Raw genomic sequence first — 21,844 nt, 5'->3', positions numbered from 1 at the left:
TCTGTAGGGAAGTCATATATGTGTAGCTAAGTCAGGCCGGTGATACAGTGGAGAACAAAAAAGAGGCCACAGAGAAAAACTGGACCATCCAGGTGCGGGGTTCATGCATCATTTTTACTCCCTGCCCCCGACAATCCACCAATGCATTTTATTGGTTCCTGAAGAAACGAAGTGTCTGGATGTTTTCAGGACGTTTACTGCTTAGTTTTTGTTAACCTGATACAAACTAGAGCTATCTGGAAGGAGGGAATGTCAGGTGAGGATTGCCTCCATCAGATTGGGTGCATCTGAGGATTGCCTCATTTTCCTGATTAATGATGAGTGCAGGAAGGCCCAGCCTACTGTAGGTGGTGCCGTGCAGATGGTTTCAGTTTATTAAAAAGCTGAGCCAGACAGGAAAGCATCATTCCTACAAGGTTTCTGCACCAGTTCCTGTTTCCAGATCAATGCTTTGAGTTTTTGCCTTGGCTTTTTACCAGCAATGGATTGTTACCCAGAAGCATAAAATGTAATAAACCCTTTCTCTCCAACCTCCTCTTGGTCATTGCATTTGTCATAGCAACAGAAGACAACATTAGAAGAAAGTCACTTATGTACAGCTACTATTCTCTCTCTCTCTCTCTCTCTCTCTCTCTCTCTCTCTCTCTCTCTCTTAAAAGATCAGTTGTCTTAGGCCATAAGACAGCACTAAAAATAGAAATGAAAATGCCAGGCTTGGTGGTGTATAACTTTAATCTAGCACTTAAGAGACAGATGCAGGGGGATCTCTGTAAGTTCAAGGCCAGCCTGGGTTACCTAGTGATCTCTATAGTGAGACCTTGTCTCCAAAGGAAAAAAAAGGCATTTTGTTTTGTTTTCCTAAAAATGTAGATATTTAGACCTAATGATCATGTTGTATAGATCATCTAAATATTAGTGCTTTCTTTTAGTAGAATGTATCATAAATATTTGTATAAACTTTCTTTAATATCTATACTTAAAGTCTTTGGAAGTTAAAGTAAAATTTTCCTCCCTGTAGTCAGTCAGATTTCTTATACATATCTAAAATACCTTCTCTCATTGAAAAAAAAAATTAACAAAACATTTATTAGGGATTGTGATGATTTGCATCAAATGTACCCCATAGTCTCGGGCATTTGATCAGTCAATCCCCAGTTAGTGGTGCTGTTTAGGAAGTGTCTTAGCTAGGGTTCCATTGCTGAGAAGAGTAACCTTGACCACGACAACTCTTATAAAGGACAACATTTAGTTGGGGACTAGCTTATGGTATCAGTGGTTTAGTCCATAATTGTCATGGCAGGAAACACGGTGACCTGCAGGTCAACATGGTGCTGAGAGTTCTATGTCTTGATCTGCAGGCAGCAGAAGGAGACTGTATCCTACACTGGGCATAGCTTGAACATGTAAGACCTTAAAGTTCACCCCCAAAGTGACTAACTTCCTCCAACAAGGCCAGACCTCCTAATAGTACCACTTTCTATGGGCCAAGCATCCAAACACGTAAGTCTATTGGGGGGGGGGTGTCATCCCTATTCAAACCACCATAGGAGGTTGAGGAACTGTGGCTTTGTTTGAGGAAGTGTGTCACTGGAGGCAGGCTTCGGGGTTTCAAATCCTTGTGTCATTCCCAGTGCATTCTCTCTGCTTTCTTGAACTTTGTGGTTTTTGATATGAGCTCTCAGCTTGCTGATCCAGTCACCATGCCTGTTTCCTGTCATGCTTCCTTGTTCTGATAATGATGATGATGATGGTGGTGGTGGTGGTGGTGGTGGTGGTGGTGGTGGTGGTGGTATCTTAACTTCTGGGACAGTAAGCCAAAATCAAGTCTTCCTTCTATGCGTTGCTTTGGTCGTGGTGTTTTATCACAGCCACAGAAGAAAAGTCACTCTTATAGACAAAAAAATCACCCATAACAATAAGTAGATACTGCTGGAATCACATAGAATCTTCTTCTTGGAAGAGATCCTATATGATTCTCTCGGACTTCTAGCTCAGGGCCTATCCGTTTACACATTTTCTTCATTGATGTAGACTACAACACAGCACCAGATGTCCCCACTCTGTCCCATGAGCACTTCTCCATACCTCCTGCTCTGGTGAGGCAGCAGAATCCTCTCAGAGGCCCTGCTTGTGACACATGTCTGTTTCATTATGTCTTTCTTATGTGTACTGACCTGACTCATGTTGGTGTTCATTGCCTTTGCTTCCATGACCTGGGGATCCCTAACCTATTTTTCAAGCTTAGGTTTCTTCTCTGCAGGAATTTCCTATCTCCATCTGTTCTTTTGAGGTTTGATTTTAGATGCTGTTCTGTTTCCTAAAAGTCTTTTTTCCAGAATAGAACTTTGTCTCTCCAGGTCTCCCAACAGATGTTGGTAATTTACATCTCTGGACTCATCACTGCTCTTGCCAACGTTGCTGTCTCCTCACGCCCTCTCATCTCAAATTGGCTTCCAAGGCCCCATGGTAGTTCCTTTGTGAGTGCCTCTATGATTCTGTTCTTACCATGCTTTTGTGCTGGCCTCTTTTCTCCCCCCATCCCTTTCCTCAAGCCATACCTCCAAGTGATGCAGATCGGCCCTGTGAACACGTCATTCCCAACCTGTCATCTCCTGCCCAAGTACCCTCAAAGGCCTACCCTTGCCAAAAAGCTTAAAACCTGGTCATCTGGTGCTTAGCTCTCCACTCTCCAGCTGCTGCTCAGGTCTTCTGTAATGGCTGTCTGCCCTTGAAGTATCATCTCTTGTTTTTAAAGAACAACCAGCACCTCTCCTCGTCTTCTGAATGCTCCTGGTTTATTCCTTCTCCTTACGGTCCTTCTTAGGTTGACTGAGGTTCTCCTCATTCCTTCCAGTCTTACTTCAGATGAGAAAACTGTAAACAACTGAAAACAGATGAAACAACTGATAAAAGGAAACCTTTCTATGTCTGTGTGGTGAGGTGTGTGTGCACCTACGTGTCTGGAGGTCAGAGGTCAATGTAAGGTGTCCTTTCTCCTCTTCCTCCTCCTCTTCTTCTTCTTCCTCCTCTTCCTCCTCCTCCTCTTCCTCTTCTTCTTCTTTTTCTTCTTGTTCTTCTTGTTGTTCTCTCTCTCTCTCTCTCCTTTAGTTTTTGAGGCAGGGTCTCTCACAAAGCCTGGAACTCATCAGTGAGATAGGGTGACTGGCAGATGAGCTTCAGGAATCTTCCTTTCTCCAATTCCCCCTTCCTTCCACAGCAACTTCTATGCCTGGCTTCTGTGTGTGCTCTGGAGTCAGGCCTTCAGCCTTGCACAGCAGACCCTACTGACAGAACTATCTCCACAGCCCCAAGAATCTCTCAGTCAGATAATCCTTAGCTTTTCTTTCATTCATTTGAGGCAAAAAACAACTCCTATCCCATATGTTAGGCTTTTGACTGTTGGAAAATACTGCTGATCAAAGGTCTTAGTGAGCATCACATAGATGAAGTGAGGACAGTCTTAGCTCCATGCACATGAGGAAACCAGGGCCAGGCCAGGTATGTGAAGTCACAGGATGGCTTCCAGGATCAGGCTAACAATTCAGAGTCAGTCCTCTGAACTCAGCTCTGTTTTAGAGCCTCTGAACTCTTGGATTGCTCCTTTCCACTAAGTGGGTATGATATACATTTTGTGTGTTACCTTCTCAAGTAAAGTGCCTGTTTGCCATATAAGTATACCATTCTCCAGAAGGACCAGAAGAAGGCTGTGTGAGTAAGCGCTGGAATTGAATGGGTTGAATGGACTGTGGAAACTGCTTAGTTCCTTTGAGATAATACAATTAATTTTCATCAGTTGTGAAAGCAGCCTCAAGTTCTGGGCTCTTGAGAGCAAATCTTCAGAGAAGCCAATTTTCCCCCCTGCCTTTTACCACAGGGTCCGGTGGCATCGACTCATTTCCCAAGTTATGCTGTGTGGGCATCTAAAAAGTAACAGCAGTGCAGTGTCCCCACGTATTCCTTGCTGATTCTTGTCACAGGTAGAAATCAAACACCGGCGAAGTCCGTGAGTCAGCAAACACGTAGTGAACCAGCCTTGGGTCCAGCGTCTCGGCTGGGCGGTTTTATGTTCTTCCCTTTGACGTTACATGAAATGTGGGTGGAAAGTTCTGACAAGACGTTTTTGTCTTTAGGGTCCCTCATCGAAACCTGAAGGTGCTCCAGGGAAAGAAACAAATGCCAGGGATTCCCGGAAGAAGTGGACCATCAGCGGTATGACTGATGGGGAGGTGGAATGTTTTACACTGAGTAGCATCTCAGGATTACCTGAGCCTGGGTCCTGAGCTGCGGCTTTGACTTATCATTTTCTCTGGAGTCAGACGTTCCCAGGAGCTTGTAAGATCGATGAAATTATGTGTAAATGAGGTAAAACTGTTTGTCTTCAAAGTCACCCACTTTTCAAAAAGGGAACACGAGTGTCAAGCTATACAGTGTCAGAATGTTGAATTGCCGCCTTTTCCGGAATGTTCTGAGTGCTTTAAAAATGGAAAGCAATACTAACTTGAATAAAATCTGACTCTCTAAAGTCCTTGGATGGACACACATGCACAGTTTTAAAGAAAACAAATCAGACATTCCTTGCAAGTCATGAGTGAGGTCTACTATCCCATTAGGTAAGAAATGGGGAAGGGATTGAGAGAAGGTAGGCTCAGATGCCATTTATCTTCTAGCCGTGAAGGTCGGCTTGGGTTAGGGCCCATTTCCTTAAGCTACACCTGTCTCTTTCAGACGTCTCAGTAGCTTCAATAATCTTCTCTTGTTCATAGATGGCAGAGTCAAGGCCATACCTTTACCTGGCACTTTGCTGGGTCAGATGGTGCCCAGGATGCACGCAGGTCAGCACTCGTTGGCTCTCCCCATGTGTTTGCGTATAGCCAGCGTTACTTATTTGGTGTTGATGTAATTCGATACTCTGAAGAGGTGTTTTCTTCCTTTGTGTCCATATACCAGTTACTTAAAGTAGGTCAAAACCAAACAAAATTAACTACAAATATCAGACAGTAACTGTGTGATCTGAAAAATGTTTCTCAACATTCAGGGGCAGAACAGTATCGGTAGGAATTTATTCCAAGAGCAGAATATCTATCTAATTTAGAGTCTGCCAATCGCTTCAGTTTTTATTGTTGGCGGGTTCTGTAAAAACGTTTTAAGTGTGTGAAAGGGGAAACAACACCTGACTGAACCCTACCCAGGACTGTTAGAAAGCCCATAGGAGCTCATGGAAGGGAGCAATAAAGAGACAGGCTGAGGACGCAAGGCCAGTGGCTAGGGCGCCAGCTACCACATACTACAGAACTTCACACTTTCTCTTCTGAGGTAAACCCGTTTGTGCTTGTTTACAGAGGGCTCGTCCATGTCCCATGGATGACAGGTCTTCCCAGAGGAAATCTAACGGCACTGACCATTTGAAGAGATTTTTAAAGCATGTATTAAACCTTCATTACTGTGAAGAGATGCCAGGGCCCGCCTTCAGAGTGGCACCGGGCAGGGCAGGAGCCTCTGGTCACGCGTAGTTGCTGTGCCCTGGTAATGGGGCCTCAGTTGTGCTGTACTAGACAGACAGCACACGTCTTAGATTTTGAAAGCAATGTGAAAGTACAAAGATGGAGTTGTCAGTGTTTTGACCTAACTGCTTTGGGATAATGGCATTTTAGAGACACTGGATCACACATAGAAAGATAGTTTACTTGTTTCTTTCTACTTTTTGAATGGCTACCAGAGAATGTACAGGTTCACATGTGACTTGGACATATGGTTCATGTTATCCTTCTGTTGGATAGTTAGAATTTAGATAGATATGGGGAGAGCATTGCATGCTGGGGCCAGTGCTTGAGGGGTGGTACCTGTGAATTGGGTGCTGCTGGTAAGTGGGTGACCCTACCAAGGACCAAAGAACTGGGACAGGAGATAGGTTTTAGAGGAAGAATACGACTGGAAGGAAAGACTGGTCAGGAAGACAAAAGTTTGCACAAGCACGGAAGAAAGATTTGGGATTTACAGAAGAATCTGCCTGCAATACAGAGGAAGGGGGGGGGGAAAGGGGCAGAGACACCGAGGAGGCACAGAAAGGTTATCTTCATAGTTTGTCTTGATAGAAGTCAAGCTTTGTGAAGCCTTCCTAGAATGTTATCATATTAGTTGAATAACAAGCCTATTTTACTTACAAAGAATGCTTTAATGTTAGGCTTGCATTCTCTCAAAGTGCCAACAGATGGCACTGTGCTCTAGGATTGAGAAAAAGGCAAATTGGTTTAGTGATGCTAAAAATTTCAAAATATAACTGCTGTCATTTTTTGAGCTTGCAAGCCAAATATATATGTGTCTATTTATTTATAAGTCTCTCTCTCTCAAATACCCATACGTAGTGGTCACTGGACTTCAGAGGGTGGGTTCTTAGGTACATAAAGACCCCATAATTATCATTTTGAGGACAACTCCTGGTAATTATATTTGTACTGTGGGGCGGCAGGCTATGAAAGGTACCCTGATTCCTGATCGAGATAGGTCAAATCCTTGGGAGACCCTAAAAGGGAAGACAGGCTCATTCCCATTCTCCCAGGATATCAGGGCCTCACATAGCTGTGCCCCGCATGGACCCCTGTAGAGAGATTTGAGACAGACCAGTCATGTAGGGCAATGCCTCAAGACCCTTCTCCCCAGGTGAGGATGAGACCAAAGGGTCAAGACAGAACAGACACAGAAGACAATGCTCCAAGCCCCTTCTCCACAGGTGAGGATGTGACCACAGGTCATAGGCTCAAGACAGATAAGTCATAAAACAGGACCACGCCCCTGAATGTGTAGATGAGGTCTTCCCAAGCTCTCAGGCCAAACCAATAGGAAGTACCTGCTATCAGACACTGACCCATCCAAAAACAGAATCAAAAGTGTGCAGGAATTATTCCATCGTCTGAGAGCTTCGCTCATAAGAGATGTAACACCAGCACTTAGGGAAGAGATCTGCTCTTCCAAGATTGCCGCCAGAAGTTCCCCTGCACCTCTAGCTGCCGGCTAGTCAGTCTTCAATGGCACAAAGGAGAAGGACCAGCAGCGGGGGTGGCAGAAGCTGTTCCCTGTCCCTGCCTTAGTTCTCTCTACCCTTGCTGGAACCCATGCACCTCGCCAAACAAGAGAGAGCTCTGTGGGAGAGCCCTCCCCTCCCCCCAACCCGCACCAGAGCCCCACATTGTATGATAGGTTAAATCATATGGTTAGCCATGTACAGTGCAGTGTGAATAAGGAAACTTGGTTTGGGAGCTAATAATTTCTGTAATGACCGTGACCCTCTGTAGCCAGGTTGGGCATCAGCCTTATCCCACCTGGATACACACAGAAGAATGCTGGTCTTCAGGTGACATTGACTTCTGTTAGATTCCCTGAAGTCTCATGCTGCCTTTTAGGCAGTCTCTGGATTGGTACAAACATTTCAGACAGCTGGGGAGAATTCACACAACTAAAATTATAATGGAAAGTACAATGCACAAGTTCTCTTTTGAAGGCAGCACCAAGTTCCACCCCTAGTCAAGAAGCTAGAGGAAAGGGGAAACATTAGTTGTTTTTTCTTCCCCAATGGAGTGACATTGGGTATATCAGTCACATGCTAGGGCAGGTTCCATGGTCAAGAGTGGATTGTTGTCTGTATGCAAGTGAGGGCAGGCACGAAGTAAGGCAAGGCCTGTGATTGGGCAGTGAAAAAGTAAGGCGGGCACAGAGTTTTGGAGAGAGGAGAGAGGGGGAGGAGAAGGAGAACCAAGATGGAGGCAGAGAAGGACGACCCAGATCCGTGCGGTCTTTTTTTTTTTTTTCAAGGTCTGAATTATTTTATTTCAAAACATTTAAACCAGGAGCTAATTTTCATGAAAAAAACATTAGCAATAAGTTTTAAACTGGTAATTTTTCTTATTATCCAGGACCAAGGTAGAGAACATTTTCTACTTTCTTCTCAGTCCAAGATTCTTTTTTTTTTTTTTTTTTATTAACTTGAGTATTTCTTATATACATTTCGAGTGTTATTCCCTTTCCCGGTTTCCAGGCAAACATTCCCCTCCCCCCTCCCCTTCTTTATGGGTGTTCCCTTCCCAACCCTCCCCCCATTGCCGCCCTCCCCCCATAGTCTAGTTCACTGGGGGTTCAGTCTTAGCAGGACCCAGGGCTTCCCCTTCCACTGGTGCTCTTACTAGGATATTCATTGCTACCTATGAGGTCAGAGTCCAGGGTCAGTCCATGTATAGTCTTTGGGTAGTGGCTTAGTCCCTGGAAGCTCTGGTTGCTTGGTATTGTCGTACATATGGGGTCTCGAGCCCCTTCAAGCTCTTCCAGTTCTTTCTCTGATTCCTTCAACGGGGGTCCTATTCTCAGTTCAGTGGTTTGCTGCTGGCATTCGCCTCTGTATTTGCTGTATTCTGGCTGTGTCTCTCAGGAGCGATCTACATCCGGCTCCTGTTGGTCTGCACTTCTTTGCTTCATCCATTTTGTCTAATTGGGTGGCTGTATATGTATGGGGCACCTGTGGGGCAGGCTCTGAATGGGTGTTCCTTCAGTCTCTGTTTTAATCTTTGCCTCTCTATTCCCTGCCAAGGGTATTCTTGTTCCCCTTTTAAAGAAGGAGTGAAGCATTCACATTTTGATCATCCGTCTTGAGTTTCATTTGTTCTAGGCATCTAGGGTAATTCAAACATTTGGGCTAATAGCCACTTATCAATGAGTGCATACCATGTGTGTCTTTCTGTGATTGGGTTAGCTCACTCAGGATGATATTTTCCAGTTCCAACCATTTGCCTACGAATTTCATAAAGTCATTGTTTTTGATAGCTGAGTAATATTCCATTGTGTAGATGTACCACATTTTCTGTATCCATTCCTCTGTTGAAGGGCATCTGGGTTCTTTCCAGCTTCTGGCTATTATAAATAAGGCTGCGATGAACATAGTGGAGCACGTGTCTTTTTTATATGTTGGGGCATCTTTTGGGTATATGCCCAAGAGAGGTATAGCTGGATCCTCAGGCAGTTCAATGTCCAATTTTCTGAGGAACCTCCAGACTGATTTCCAGAATGGTTGTATCAGTCTGCAACCCCACCAACAATGGAGGAGTGTTCCTCTTTCTCCACATCCTCTCCAGCATCTGCTGTCACCTGAGTTTTTGATCTTAGCCATTCTGACTGGTGTGTCCTCTCGTTAGTCTGGCTAAGGGTTTATCTATCTTGTTGATTTTCTCAAAGAACCAACTTTTGGTTCTGTTGATTCTTTCTATGGTCCTTTTTGTTTTCTACTTGGTTAATTTCAGCTCTGAGTTTGATTTTTTCCTTCCTTCTACTCCTCCTGGGTGTATTTGCTTCTTTTTGTTCTAGAGCTTTTAGGTGTGCTGTCAAGCTGCTGACATATGCTCTTTCCTGTTTCTTTCTGCAGGCACTCAGTGCTATGAGTTTTCCTCTTAGCACAGCTTTCATTGTGTCCCATAAGTTTGGGTATGTTGTACCTTCATTTTCATTAAATTCTAAAAAGTCTTTAATTTCTTTCTTTATTTCTTCCTTGACCAGGTTATCATTGAGTAGAGCATTGTTCAATTTCCATGTATATGTGGGCATTCTTCCCTTATTGTTATTTAAGACCAGTTTTAGGCCGTGGTGGTCCGATAGCACGCATGGGATTATTTCTATCTTTCTGTACCTGTTGAGGCCCGTTTTTTTGACCAATTATATGGTCAATTTTGGAGAAAGTACCATGAGGAGCTGAGAAGAAGGTATATCCTTTTGCTTTAGGATAGAATGTTCTATAAATATCTGTTAAGTCCATTTGGTTCATGAGTTCTCTTAGTCTGTCTACGTCTCTGTTTAATTTCTGTTTCCATGATCTGTCCATTGATGACAGTGGGGTGTTGAAGTCTCCTACTATTATTGTGTGAGGTGCAATGTGTGTTTTGAGCTTTAGTAAGGTTTCTTTTACGTATGTAGGTGCCCTTGTATTTGGGGCATAGATATTTAGGATTGAGAGTTCATCTTGGCGGATTTTTCCTTTGATGAATATGAAGTGTCCTTCCTTATCTTTTTTGATGAATTTTAGTTGAAAATTGATTTTATTTGATATTAGAATGGCTACTCCAGCTTGCTTCTTCCGACCGTTTGCTTGGAAAGTTGATTTCCAGCCTTCCACTCTGAGGTAGTGTCTGTCTTTGTCTCTGAGGTGTGTTTCCTGTAAGCAGCAGAATGCAGGGTCCTCGTTGCATATCCAGTTTGTTAATCTATGTCTTTTTATTGGGGAGTTGAGGCCATTGATGTTGAGAGATATTAAGGAATAGTGATTATTGCTTCCTGTTATATTCATATTTGGATGTGAGGTTATGTTTGTGTGCTTTTCTTCTCTTTGTTTTGTTGCCAAGATGATTAGTTTCTTGCTTCTTCTAGGGTATAGCTTGCCTCCTTATGTTGGGCTTTACCATTTATTATCCTTTGTAGTGCTGGATTTGTAGAAAGATATTGTGTAAATTTGGTTTTGTCATGGAATATCTTGGTTTCTCCATCTATGTTAATTGAGAGTTTTGCAGGATACAGTAACCTGGGCTGGCATTTGTGTTCTCTTAGGGTCTGTATGACATCAGTCCAGGATCTTCTGGCCTTCATAGTTTCTGGCGAAAAGTCTGGTGTGATTCTGATAGGTCTGCCTGTATATGTTACTTGACCTTTTTCCCTTACTGCTTTTAATATTCTTTCTTTATTTTGTGCGTTTGGTGTTTTGACTATTATGTGGCGGGAGGTGTTTCTTTTCTGGTCCAATCTATTTGGAGTTCTGTAGGCTTCTTGTATGCCTATGGGTATCTCTTTTTTTAGGTTAGGGAAGTTTTCTTCTATGATTTTGTTGAAGATATTTACTGGTCCTTTGAGCTGGGAGTCTTCACTCTCTTCTATACCTATTATCCTTAGGTTTGATCTTCTCATTGAGTCCTGGATTTCCTGTATGTTTTGGACCAGTAGCTTTTTCCGCTTTACATTATCTTTGACAGTTGAGTCAATGATTTCTATGGAATCTTCTGCTCCTGAGATTCTCTCTTCCATCTCTTGTATTCTGTTGGTGAAGCTTGTATCTACAGCTCCTTGTCTCTTCTTTTGGTTTTCTATATCCAGGGTTGTTTCCATGTGTTCTTTCTTGATTGCTTCTATTTCCATTTTTAATTCCTTCAACTGTTTGATTGTGTTTTCCTGGAATTCTTTCAGGGATTTTTGCGATTCCTCTCTGTAGGCTTCTACTTGTTCTCTAAGGGAGTTCTTTACGTCTTTCTTGAAGTCCTCCAGCATCATGATCAAATATGATTTTGAAACTAGATCTTGCTTTTCTGGTGTGTTTGGATATTCCATGTTTGTTTTGATGGGAGAATTGGGCTCCGATGGTGCCATGTAGTCTTGGTTTCTGTTGCTTGGGTTCCTGCGCTTGCCTCTCGCCATCAGATTATCTCTAGTGTTACTTTGTTCTGCTATTTCTGACAGTGGCTAGACTGTCCTATAAGCCTGTGTGTCAGGAGTGCTGTAGACCTGTTTTCCTGTTTTCTTTCAGCCAGTTATGGGGACAGAGTGTTCTGCTTTTGGGCGTGTAGTTTTTCCTCTCTACAGGTCTTCAGCTGTTCCTGTGGGCCTGTGTCTTGAGTTCTCCAGGCAGGTCACTTGCAGCAGAAAAGTTGGTCTTACCTGTGGTCCCGAGGCTCAAGTTTGCTCTCGGGGTGTTGCTTATGAGCTCTCCGCAGCGGCAGCAACCAGGAAGATCTGCGCCGCCCTTTCCGGGAGCTTCTGTGCACCAGGGTTCCAGATGGCGTTTGGTGCTTTCCTCTGGCGTCCGAGATGTGTGCAGAGTGCAGTCTCTTTTGGTTTCCCAGGCGTGTCTGCCTCTCTGAAGGTTTAGCTCTCCCTCCCACGGGATTTGGGTGCAGAGAACTGTTTATCCGGTCTGTTCCTTCAGATTATGGCGGTGTCTCAGGTGCAGCGGTCCTCCTGCTCCTGGGCCCTCCTCTGCGGGAACCCAGAGGCCGTATACAGTTTCCTCTTGGGCCAGGGATGTGGGCAGGGGTGCAGTGTTGGTGGTCTCTTCTGCTCTGCAGCCTCAGGAGTGCCCACCTGATCAGGCGGTGAGGTCTCTCTCCCACGGGGTCTGGGAGCAGAGAGCTGCTGCGGGCCAGGATCCTCGGGTTTGGGGCTCCCGGTAAACCGATCTGTGCGGTCTTAAATGGCCACAGGTAGTTATGAAAATCCTATAAGGGATGGACTATTATGGACAATTTGTCTTATCTAGTGGGCAGTTTATATCATTATCAATTGGTTGTGGGCTTATTGCGTGGGCGTTTTGTGGAGTGAGAATTAACTGATACAAATCTAATTGATAAATTGCAAGCTTATTGAGTTTTGATTTTAACAGGTTACTGGGAGTTGTGACTATAACCACAGGGGTAGATACTGGGAATGTGAGCAGAGTTCAGAGTCGTAAGAGGGCTGCCGATGCTGCGGCCAGAGAGTAGCCGGTGACGCCATGGGGTGGAAATTGGAAACTTAGCAAATTAGGTTGAGATGTGTTGCCGAATGAAAATACCCCACAGACGCCATGTGGCCCACCGGAGGTGGCAATAACGTGGGTTGGTGAATTAATTTTTTAATATTTACTACAACAATTGGTCATCACAAATCAGACTCCATGTTTTGATTTTTAAAGGGAGAATAAGACCATGAAATACTGGATATGGGATGAGGGGAAAGAATATGATAAAAAAAATTGTATGAAATCTTAAAGAAAAAGTAAAAATATTAAAAAAATAAGCAGAGTTCTCCTCTTTCTCATCACCTGGATGGCATCCAGCTCTGTAGTGGGCCCTGTGCCCTGCCTTGACAGTTTGTTCCGTCTTCTCCAGCCCGAGGCTCTTAGGCATTCAGTTTTGGAAGAGAGAGGCAGCAGAAAGCTCGTGTCTTCCCTCACTAGTGCTCTGTGCACGTGCTCCAGTGGCTTCTGCTCATTTTCAGAGCTCTGACTGGTTATAGAAGTTTCGTGTGTGGCAGTCAGACAGTCTGAGTGACTCTGGAAAACCTTCCAGGGCCTCCTCATACCCCAGCCCTCCATCAGGAATCTGGCTCCTCCCCTTGCTCTACTAAGACCTCTGAGGCTCCCATCCTCAGAGGCTTGCTGGTTCTCTTACCCCATGTCAGCCATCTTGGGTAGCAAACCAGCTAGAAGCTGGGGCCATGTTTCCCTCCATGCTGTGCACGTTACCCAAGGAAACCCAGCCAGCCTACCTTCTGAGCCACGGGCACGGGCTTCTTGCTCATAGCCACTTCTCTTCAGTTGACTTTGCATCTCTCTAGGTGGTTTGTGGTAGAAAAGCAGACGGAGAGCTGGGAGAGAAGTGCCCTCCCCTTAGCTTGCACCAGAGCTAACAGAAAAGAGGAGGGAAGATCCTAGCCTGCTCTATGGTTCTGATTTATGTCTAGTAACATTGTAAAGAGATCCTCCAAATACCTACACACTGTGTAGTCTTTACACAACAGATACTTGGTAACAGACCAGGGCAAAGACAAGACAGGCACAGGTTATTGTCTGATAGCTCCAGGGCAAGTTTTCTTTTGCAATGAGATGCTTTGATCCTGGGTTCTGTTTTCTATTTTCTATGTATGGTGTGTGTGGGGGGAGGGAGAAGAGAGGGGGGAGAGAAGAGATATGTTGGGCTCTTTCTTACTGCAGGCAACAGACCCAGGTGGTGGTGGGGAAGTCTTAGTCAATCCAATACATGCTTGGCTCCCAGGAATCTATGGCCTTCTTGAGAACAGGAAGCTTACTTGTCCTTGCTCAGTTTTGTTCCTATGCTATACTGGCAGAACAGAAGTGAAGTTGGGACCACAGGCTCTCTAAAGGTATTCTTCCTTGGAGTCCTTTCCAAGATTGCTTGCAGCTACATTTCCAAGTCTAAGAACTGACCACATGGCATGAGGTACCCTCAAACCCAAGAGATGGCTCTGCCGCTTTGGCTCTTGTCTCTCCTCAATGTCCACTTTTCATGGCTAGATTGCTCAGTTTGTTAATTTTCTAGGAGAGACTGTATATCAAAAGCTCAGGGCGGACATTTAGAATTCAGGAAAGCAGAAGTCTTACTCAGCAATATTGTTGAAGCCCTCTTTCTCTTAACCACAAACCAGGATAAAGAAAAACAAGCCAGGTAAAGAAGCTGATGAAGGGTAAGGTTTCCCTGTCCAAGGCCCAACACGAATCACTGTGTTAGTCAAGACAGTGATGGGCTGCTCTCCCCAGTCACAGTAGAGAACGATTCCTGTTCCCTCTGACAGCATTTATAGGCATCCTAGGTAGGGCATCACAGGACAAGCCAATCCCCCTGGATTCCATGCTTCTGTGCTTCTTCATTGAGCCAGGGGGGAACCAACATCTCCAGAGCTTCGAGGGCTGGAATTCTGTGATGGGCAGTGGAACTGAGATCACATAGATGATTTCTTACCAGCTCAACACTGAGAGTGATGAAGTAAATGTGACTGATGAGTTTGTTCTTGCCTTTCAGGAAAGAGCCTCTTCAAAAACAGGCTCTTCTGATGGTGCCACTGACCCAACTTCGAAGGCTGCCTCCCTCCAGTCAGCGAAGCACGTAGTGACAGTGAGTTAGCCTCATGTCAGATGTGGTAGTTGTTTGTGCTGCTGTATCTAGGCAATATTTTAGCACCATTTCTGTCTGTAGCCCTTTACGTCTGTCAGAGTAAGTAAATGTAAAGAGAGATACTTTTGTTTTGTTTTACTTTTGAGACAAGTCTTGCTATATTTTAGCCCAGGCTGGCCTGCAACTCAAAATCCTCCTGCTACAGCCACCCCCAAGGGCTGGGATCTCATGTGTGTTTTGGTAAAGTCTGTACTATTTTGATAACAATAAAGCTATTTTCTTCTCTTGCTGTAACTGAGCCCCTGGGAAGATCAAATTGTTTAATCTTACAAACCACCATATTGGGATCAAGCCCAGTGATTTCCCTTGCACCGAAGCAAAATTCATCTGTAAGTTAGTCTGAAGTGACTCGTCTCAGTCAGGGTTTCTATTCCTGCACAAACATCATGACCAAGAAGCAAGTTGGGGAGGAAAGGGTTTATTCAGCTTACACTTCCACATTGCTGTTCATCACCAAAGGAAGTCAGGACTGGAACTCCAGCAGGTCAGGAAGCAGGAGCTGACACAGAGGCCATGGAGGGATGTTACTGGCTTGCTTCCCCTGGCTTGCTCAACCCGCTCTCTTATAGAACCCAAGTCCACCAGCCCAGGGATGGCACCACCCATAATGGACTGGGTTCTCCCCCTTTGATCACTAGTTGAGAAAATGCCTTACAGCTGGATCTCTTGGAGGCATTTCCTCAATGACGGCTCCTTTCTCTGTGATAACTCCAGCTTGTATCAAGTTGACACACAAACCCAGCCAGTACATGACTACCGTGCACACCATGACTTCTGCAGAGCAATGTAAAGCCTGGTTTGGGACACTCACTTTTTCACAGCTCTGTGTAGGTGACATGTATGCTGTGTGATGCTTGTCATGTCACTGGACCAGAGTCTGAGCTCTGCTGTCCTGTGGTTGGTTTATAGTAACAAACCATCACTATTTTACTGGTTTTACTTAGGATAAAAATACAACAATCCTACTATCAGCGACATTTGGGGCCCACTGCCCTCAGAGTCAACCTACCTGCCAGGCAACACATGACATTTTTAATCTTTTGTTTTATTATTATTACTTTTTTACATTGCATCATATTTCTTACTGTGTTTTTATGCCCTGCAAACATTTTGGAGGTGCGGAAGAGATAAGACACTGATATTAATGAAACCCTTATGAATTGTTTACATATTAAACTATTTAAATATGTTGTTTATTACCCTAACATTCATACAAAAAATACTAAGTCATAGTTTTTAAACAGATGAAGCAAAACAAACAAACAAACAGAAAGCAAGATGAAATGCGTTTATGTGGGAATCCCTGTAGACATCATGGCTGGTGGCTGGGGGTTATAATCAGCAAAGAGGTGAGACCCCGTCAGCCTGCCTGGTTCAAAGCCTGCCTGGTTCAATGCCTGCCTGGTTGGGAGTCTCTGCCAGGCAGTTTACTGTTAGCATATTTAAACACAGTACGATTTGGGAAAAAAGTTCCCAGGCAACAATCATTCCAATTCCAGGTACACAGCAAAGCTTAAGTTGTGACTACACAGAAACTCTTTTGCAAAGCACATGCGACTGTGAAGGTGGATTCTATAGTTTCAAGGCCTAGGATCTGGCTCTCTGACCAAGACAGCATGGAAGTTAGCAGGCTATAAAATACACATGACATCTTCCCCAAGGATGGGTTCTATTAACTGGGAGATTAAGATAAAGGTCTGGGGAGGGAGAGTCAGGGATAGACATTCTGGCAGACTTAGAGGAGCTCTGACCCCACAGATAGCAAAGGTTACCAGGTCACTAACAGCATCCACTCCCGGCTTTCTGGGTGGAAAGCAGGAATTTTATTTCTTCCATCAAGGAGACAAGCCCGCATGTTTAGCATTCCTGGTTCCCTGGTGCTTATCTGTGCACACAGGACCTTGTGCCTTCTACAAGTTTAGTTGAAGGTCCTTTATTCATGCTAGTCTTGAGGTATGGAAGGACAAAGTCCGAACTAAGCCACCTTCATGATGGGGCAGAAATGAAAACAAAGACAACATCATACTGGGATGAACTTTTCTGAGTCTCTTATTCAAGTTGTTTTTTTTTAAATGCAAAATCAGAAGATTGCTTCCAGGGTGAAAATTAATTCTGAGTGGTTTTCAGCATCCTAAATGAGAAATCACCTAGTCTTGTGTGGGAGTGCTCACCCTAGAGATCCAGGAAAACATGTAAGTGGGAGACAGTTTGATTCATGCCTGTCTGTGTCAATGCCTTCTTTGCAGGGTCAAATATTCACTTGCGAGCCAGTTTGGCCTAGAACCTGGAGATAATGTACTAGTCCAGGACCCAAATCTCTCTCTCTCTCTCTCTCTGTCTCTGTCTCTGTCTCTGTCTCTGTCTCTGCTTCTGTCTCCCCCTCATCCCCGTCTTACACACAAACAAACAACATACAGTGAAGGCTTGTCTGGGGACACACCCAAAGCTTTGCCAGTTGTACCTAGAAGCAATTTTATTTGATCGCTTTCCGGCAGCTCCTGTATGGAAGGCCACAGACAGTTTTCTTTCGTGGCAGTTTGAAACCAATCTGCAAACAACCTGTTCAAACGTGGAATGAATAGGATGACTTGTAAATTAGCATTGGGAACCACCGAGGAAACTTGCCTATTATGTCTAATAGTCCTGTTTGCTGGGGACTTGTATCCTCTCTTCTCCCTTGGCTCCTGAGTGTACTTTCACGAATGCCCAGCAGGGGGCAGGGTGGTGCCATTTGATGGTTCTGCCCTTCAGGCTCTTCATTCCCCATATTCCTGAGGAGTATTTGCTTTGAGTGTTTTTCTCTGATTCCATACTTTTTTAGAATACCTGAGAAGAACTTACCGTGTCTTGATAGACATTATTTCATTTGATCTGCACATTTTTTTCCTCAAGGGAAGCACTTTTCACATTTTATGGATAAAGGAAACAAGTTCTGGGAGGCTAGAGGACTTTCATAAGCAGAAGAGCCAGGAGCCAAATGGTGTTCCCATGACTTCTACCCAAAGTTAGTTTATTCTGTCTGCCTTAAGCACACCCAGACTGAATTGACTAAGTTTATTTTATTCATTGTGTGTGTGTGTGTGTGTGTGTGTGTGTGTGTGTGTGTGTGTAAGTATGTCAGCATGTCTGTGCCACTTAGAGGGTGTGGAAGCCAGAGGACATTTCAGGAGTTGGTTCTCTCCTTCCTTGATGTGGGTCCTGGGATTCAAACTCAGGCCATCAGGCTGGGCGCAAGTGCCCACTAAGCCATCTTCTGTGAGTTGAATATGCTGCAGATCCTCTGTCGCTGTTCTAGAGTTCATCCAGGGGGTATCCTCAGAGCCAGGGCTGCAGCTCAGTGTAAATACCATGGCTACCTTGTACCCGAGACTACCTTCCTCAGTAGAGGGAAGAATCCCCCGTACTGTTCCAGGGCTGGAGTTACAGACAGCTTCGAGCCTCTGTGTAGGAGTCAGAATCAAACCTGAGTCCTCTGGAAGAGCAGTCAAGACTTTCAACATTCGAGTCACCTCAACACACCCTCGGCTTGGTTTATAGAGACCTTGAAAGAAGTCTCAAGTGGAGGTTACAAGCTAGGGGTATTCGATTTGGTTTGTTCTCTCTGACGGTTAAAGAATCAAAAGGCAGGAAAAACATAGAGTTCAGCAGATATCAGCAGGGAAAATATCAGACAGAGAAGATTAGAATCAGCCAGCTAAGAAAAGCTTTAACAGACTCACACATGCATGCACACATGCACGCACACACATGTGAGCGAGTGCACACAGAGGGCAAGGCAAATGGAGATGAAGACCCCCTGCAGAGCTGAAGGCAGACTTGGGAGCCAGAAAGAGGGTCTTCCTCTGCTAAGTTAGGGTTGGTCCCATTGAATCAAGACAGGGAAGCCAGGCCCATCCACAACTTTGGTGTTTACATGCCAAAGCCTTCTACTTGTGGGACTACTGGTGGGAGGAAAAAAAATCCCTCTAGGCCTTTGTTTTAAGCCTTTTGGCATTTGTCATGGTAGGGTGTGAAGAAGAAGCTAGAAGCTGGCCATCCTTCTCTGAGGCTCCTCTCCCTATCTGACTCCCCGTCAGGAATCCTCCTAACTTCTAGTCCTCACAGGCACTGCAGCACACGGTGTGACTTGCCTTAAACATCCTTAAAGGATAAAGATAAGCTTTGCCTTTGTAGTGTGGCCTCCAAAGTCTGGTTTGCAGGATGGAGGATCGTTGCCCCCCAGGGTAGGGCCTGGCGGAGCTCTCTACACCCCCTTAAGTGTGCTTTAGCCAATTGGAGGAGATGTGTCGCCTAGCAAACAGCCAAGGAGACATCCTCAGGTGTGTTTACTGTGTTGGGGGCCCGGTGGATTTGGTTTGTGGAAGTGGACGATCCCCCTCTCTTCTCCAGATCTCACCTCCTGCTTTAGCTGGTGCCGCTTTCTGCTTTTCACGTTTGGCATCTTTTTCTGTATCCCTGACACACACTCTCTCTCTCTCTCTCTCTCTCTCTCTCTCTCTCTCTCTTGCTCTCTCTCCCTCTCTCTCTCTCTTTCTCTCTCTCTCATATCCTGACTTTAATTTCCTCTAAGCATATACTTACCACTACATTTCGAAGTAGGTTTTAAAGGAAATTTGGTATTTTTAGTGTAGGTACAATTTATCTACTTTTCTAACGTTGTCTCCTCAGTCTTCCCATGTCTGGATGATACTTTGTGTGTGATGCTTACAGCACCCCTCCTATATAAATATCCTGGGGCATTTCTTCCCAGATAAATGCAATTCCAGATCAGACACAGGACTAGGAAGGTAGTGTTATCATTTTGGAAGCTGACTCCTGAAGGCGACTGCATGGCAGAAAGTGGCCAGCAGGGGGCAGTGTCTCCCAGTAGAACACAAGTGTGGCCATCCTTGTGGCTTGCTCCTTTAGGGTTTGCTTTTTTTGAATGAGTCTTTGAAGGAGCAAAACTGACTTGTCTGTTTTAAGTAAACTCTTGGTTGGCTTACAGAGAGGAATCATCTCTGTCTGGTACAACTTTACAGCCAGAGTTTCACACCGATTTCCCCCTTGTTACAAACACTGGGACATTGTCCGAGCATCTGACCATCGTTAAATAGGTGATTCAAATCTTAACTTTTTCTCGAAGGTGATTGATTCATGGCTGTGAATACAGGGCCAGAAGTGTCCCCTTGACATGGACCTCCAGGACCTGGAATTTTAAGTGAATAACACATGTAGGAAAGAGACTTGTTTAAAGATGCACAGCTGAAAAGGTCAAGATCAGAACTAGAACCGAATCAAACTTTAGGGTCTTCACTAAACCTGAGCATTGGGCTGGAGTGCTGAGTTAGAGCATAGAACTACTAGTGACTTTCTTGACCTTGGCAACTGTCTGGAACCAGTAATCGGTCCCAAGAATTGACATGCACAGATAGAGGGGCAAAAACAAACCCTGGTCTCCTGCAGGCTGTCAGAACCCACACATGCTCGACAACGATTATCTTCAGTGTAAGTCCCCTGGCAAGCAAGGACAGTGCCAGCTCGTAGCTGCCTGATAAGGATGATCATTCTAGAGAGGGGAAGAAACTCGGAGGGGAAGCTTGGCTCAGGAGGGCTTCTCATGCTTCTTGGCTACTGTGGTTGCTTTTCCTCGGGCAGACACAATAAGAAGGGGGCATGCGAAGTGTGCCGTTCACATAACAACTGGAGCGCACTTGCCCATGCTGGCTGGAACTTAGGGTCCAGCTACCCTGCAAGCCAGAAACCGCCCTGGTTTCTGGAGTTCAGCCTGTAAGTTTGCTCTGCTGCCACCCCACCAGTGCTGCCTTTTATCATAGGGACCACCAGCCAGGGAGGGCCGAAGTTTCAGGCCAAGGACCAGATGGAAACCTTGCCTGATAAAACTAGATTTAATAAACATGGGAACAAGCCCACAGCAAGACTCCTGGAGCTCACTTCCTTGTGTTTTTAAAAGGGTTTTGGGACTGCTGAATGACTCTGGCTGGGAATGGTAATGCTTTTGATGGGAGTGACGGGGTTGTGCCCCAGGACCTCAGTTCTTAGCAGTGCGGTAGAAATCCATGGTGCCTCTCATCCTTGCCAGCCAGCCATGGGGAGTGTGGCCACAGCTAGAGGATCATTGGTGTCATTTCCTGTGCCTCTTAACACCCAAGAGCCCACCTTCAGTGACTCAGATGAAGGCTGGGAGGAAAATGAAGTTCTTTCACCCAGTGGGAGCTGTCAAGCCCGGAGTGGCCTGCCTGAGGCATATTGACTTTCCCCTTTGCCTAATCCATCCCTGTCCCAATCCTTCCCAGATATCGATTCTTAATCCATCTCAGCATCTGCAATAAGCATCTTGTCTCGTTTGCTTGGAGAACATTCAGTGGAGAAAAAGTAACTGGACCCATAAAGTAAAGCTCTAGAGTTCTGAGGTGTTTCCCCCTTTCAAATCTTCCACACAAGAGAGACAAGCTTTATTTTCTCAATGTCTCAGAAGGGAAAAGTTGTCTGGTGTTAATATGATGATAACTTGCAGTGAGTTGACTCTCGACATGGCTCACTGAACGGCACTTTGCAAGGGGGAGAAAGGGTTACACACCTTTCTAATAGCATCAAAGCACCCAGGTATGCTAGATATTGTTGGAGTAAAGCCCAGCAGCTCTCCTCATCCCCACCCCTGACCCCTGGCCCCACTGAGAATTCCTGCAGGGCTCTAGGAGTAGCATGATGAAGTGAGAGAGGGGGGAGGGGAGACATGGCTACTCTTGGTCCACCAGGCTTAATCCTGTTACCCTGGCAACTTCTGCTCTCTCTCTTCCTGCTCTCCACCTTTTAATATTCTGGGTAAGTCGGAGACCATTCAGATTCTGTAGGTTGGATCTGAGAATGGGAAAAGTCTGAAGGAATAAGTGTTTATTTACTTATTTTTGAGGCGGGGTCTGATGCACCCTAGGCTGTGCTTGAACTCTCCGGGTATCTATGGATGACTTTGAACTCTGAGTCCCCTGCCTCCATCTGCCGGCTGCTGGGATTACAGGCAGGCACGCACCTCCGAGGCCTGGCAGTTAGAATAAACCATCTTGCTTTGAAGGTGCTGTAGGAGCACCAAGCAGAGTTAACAGCCGATCACTTTGTGGCTTTGGTAAAAAAATTTTTTTTCCCCTGGGGCTGGGAACCGA

At 45.1% G+C, this 21,844-nt stretch overlaps 1 protein-coding gene across 1 annotated transcript in view; it reads left to right on the top strand.

Annotated features, from left to right (window-relative positions):
- Lrrc1 (leucine rich repeat containing 1) overlaps positions 1-14,922 on the top strand; it is a 169,468-nt gene extending 154,546 nt beyond the window's left edge. The window contains exons 14-15 of the mRNA XM_039081880.2: positions 4,131-4,209; positions 14,532-14,922. Of these exons, the coding sequence (XP_038937808.1) occupies positions 4,131-4,209; positions 14,532-14,563 (111 nt within the window). The 3' untranslated portion in view covers positions 14,564-14,922. The remainder of the gene's footprint in view (positions 1-4,130; positions 4,210-14,531) is intronic.
- Positions 14,923-21,844: the final 6,922 nt, after the last annotated feature.

Source organism: Rattus norvegicus, chromosome 8 (assembly GCF_036323735.1).
Source record: "Rattus norvegicus strain BN/NHsdMcwi chromosome 8, GRCr8, whole genome shotgun sequence".
Taxonomy (NCBI): domain Eukaryota; kingdom Metazoa; phylum Chordata; class Mammalia; order Rodentia; family Muridae; genus Rattus; species Rattus norvegicus.
This window is presented reverse-complemented; position numbering and strand designations above follow the sequence as displayed.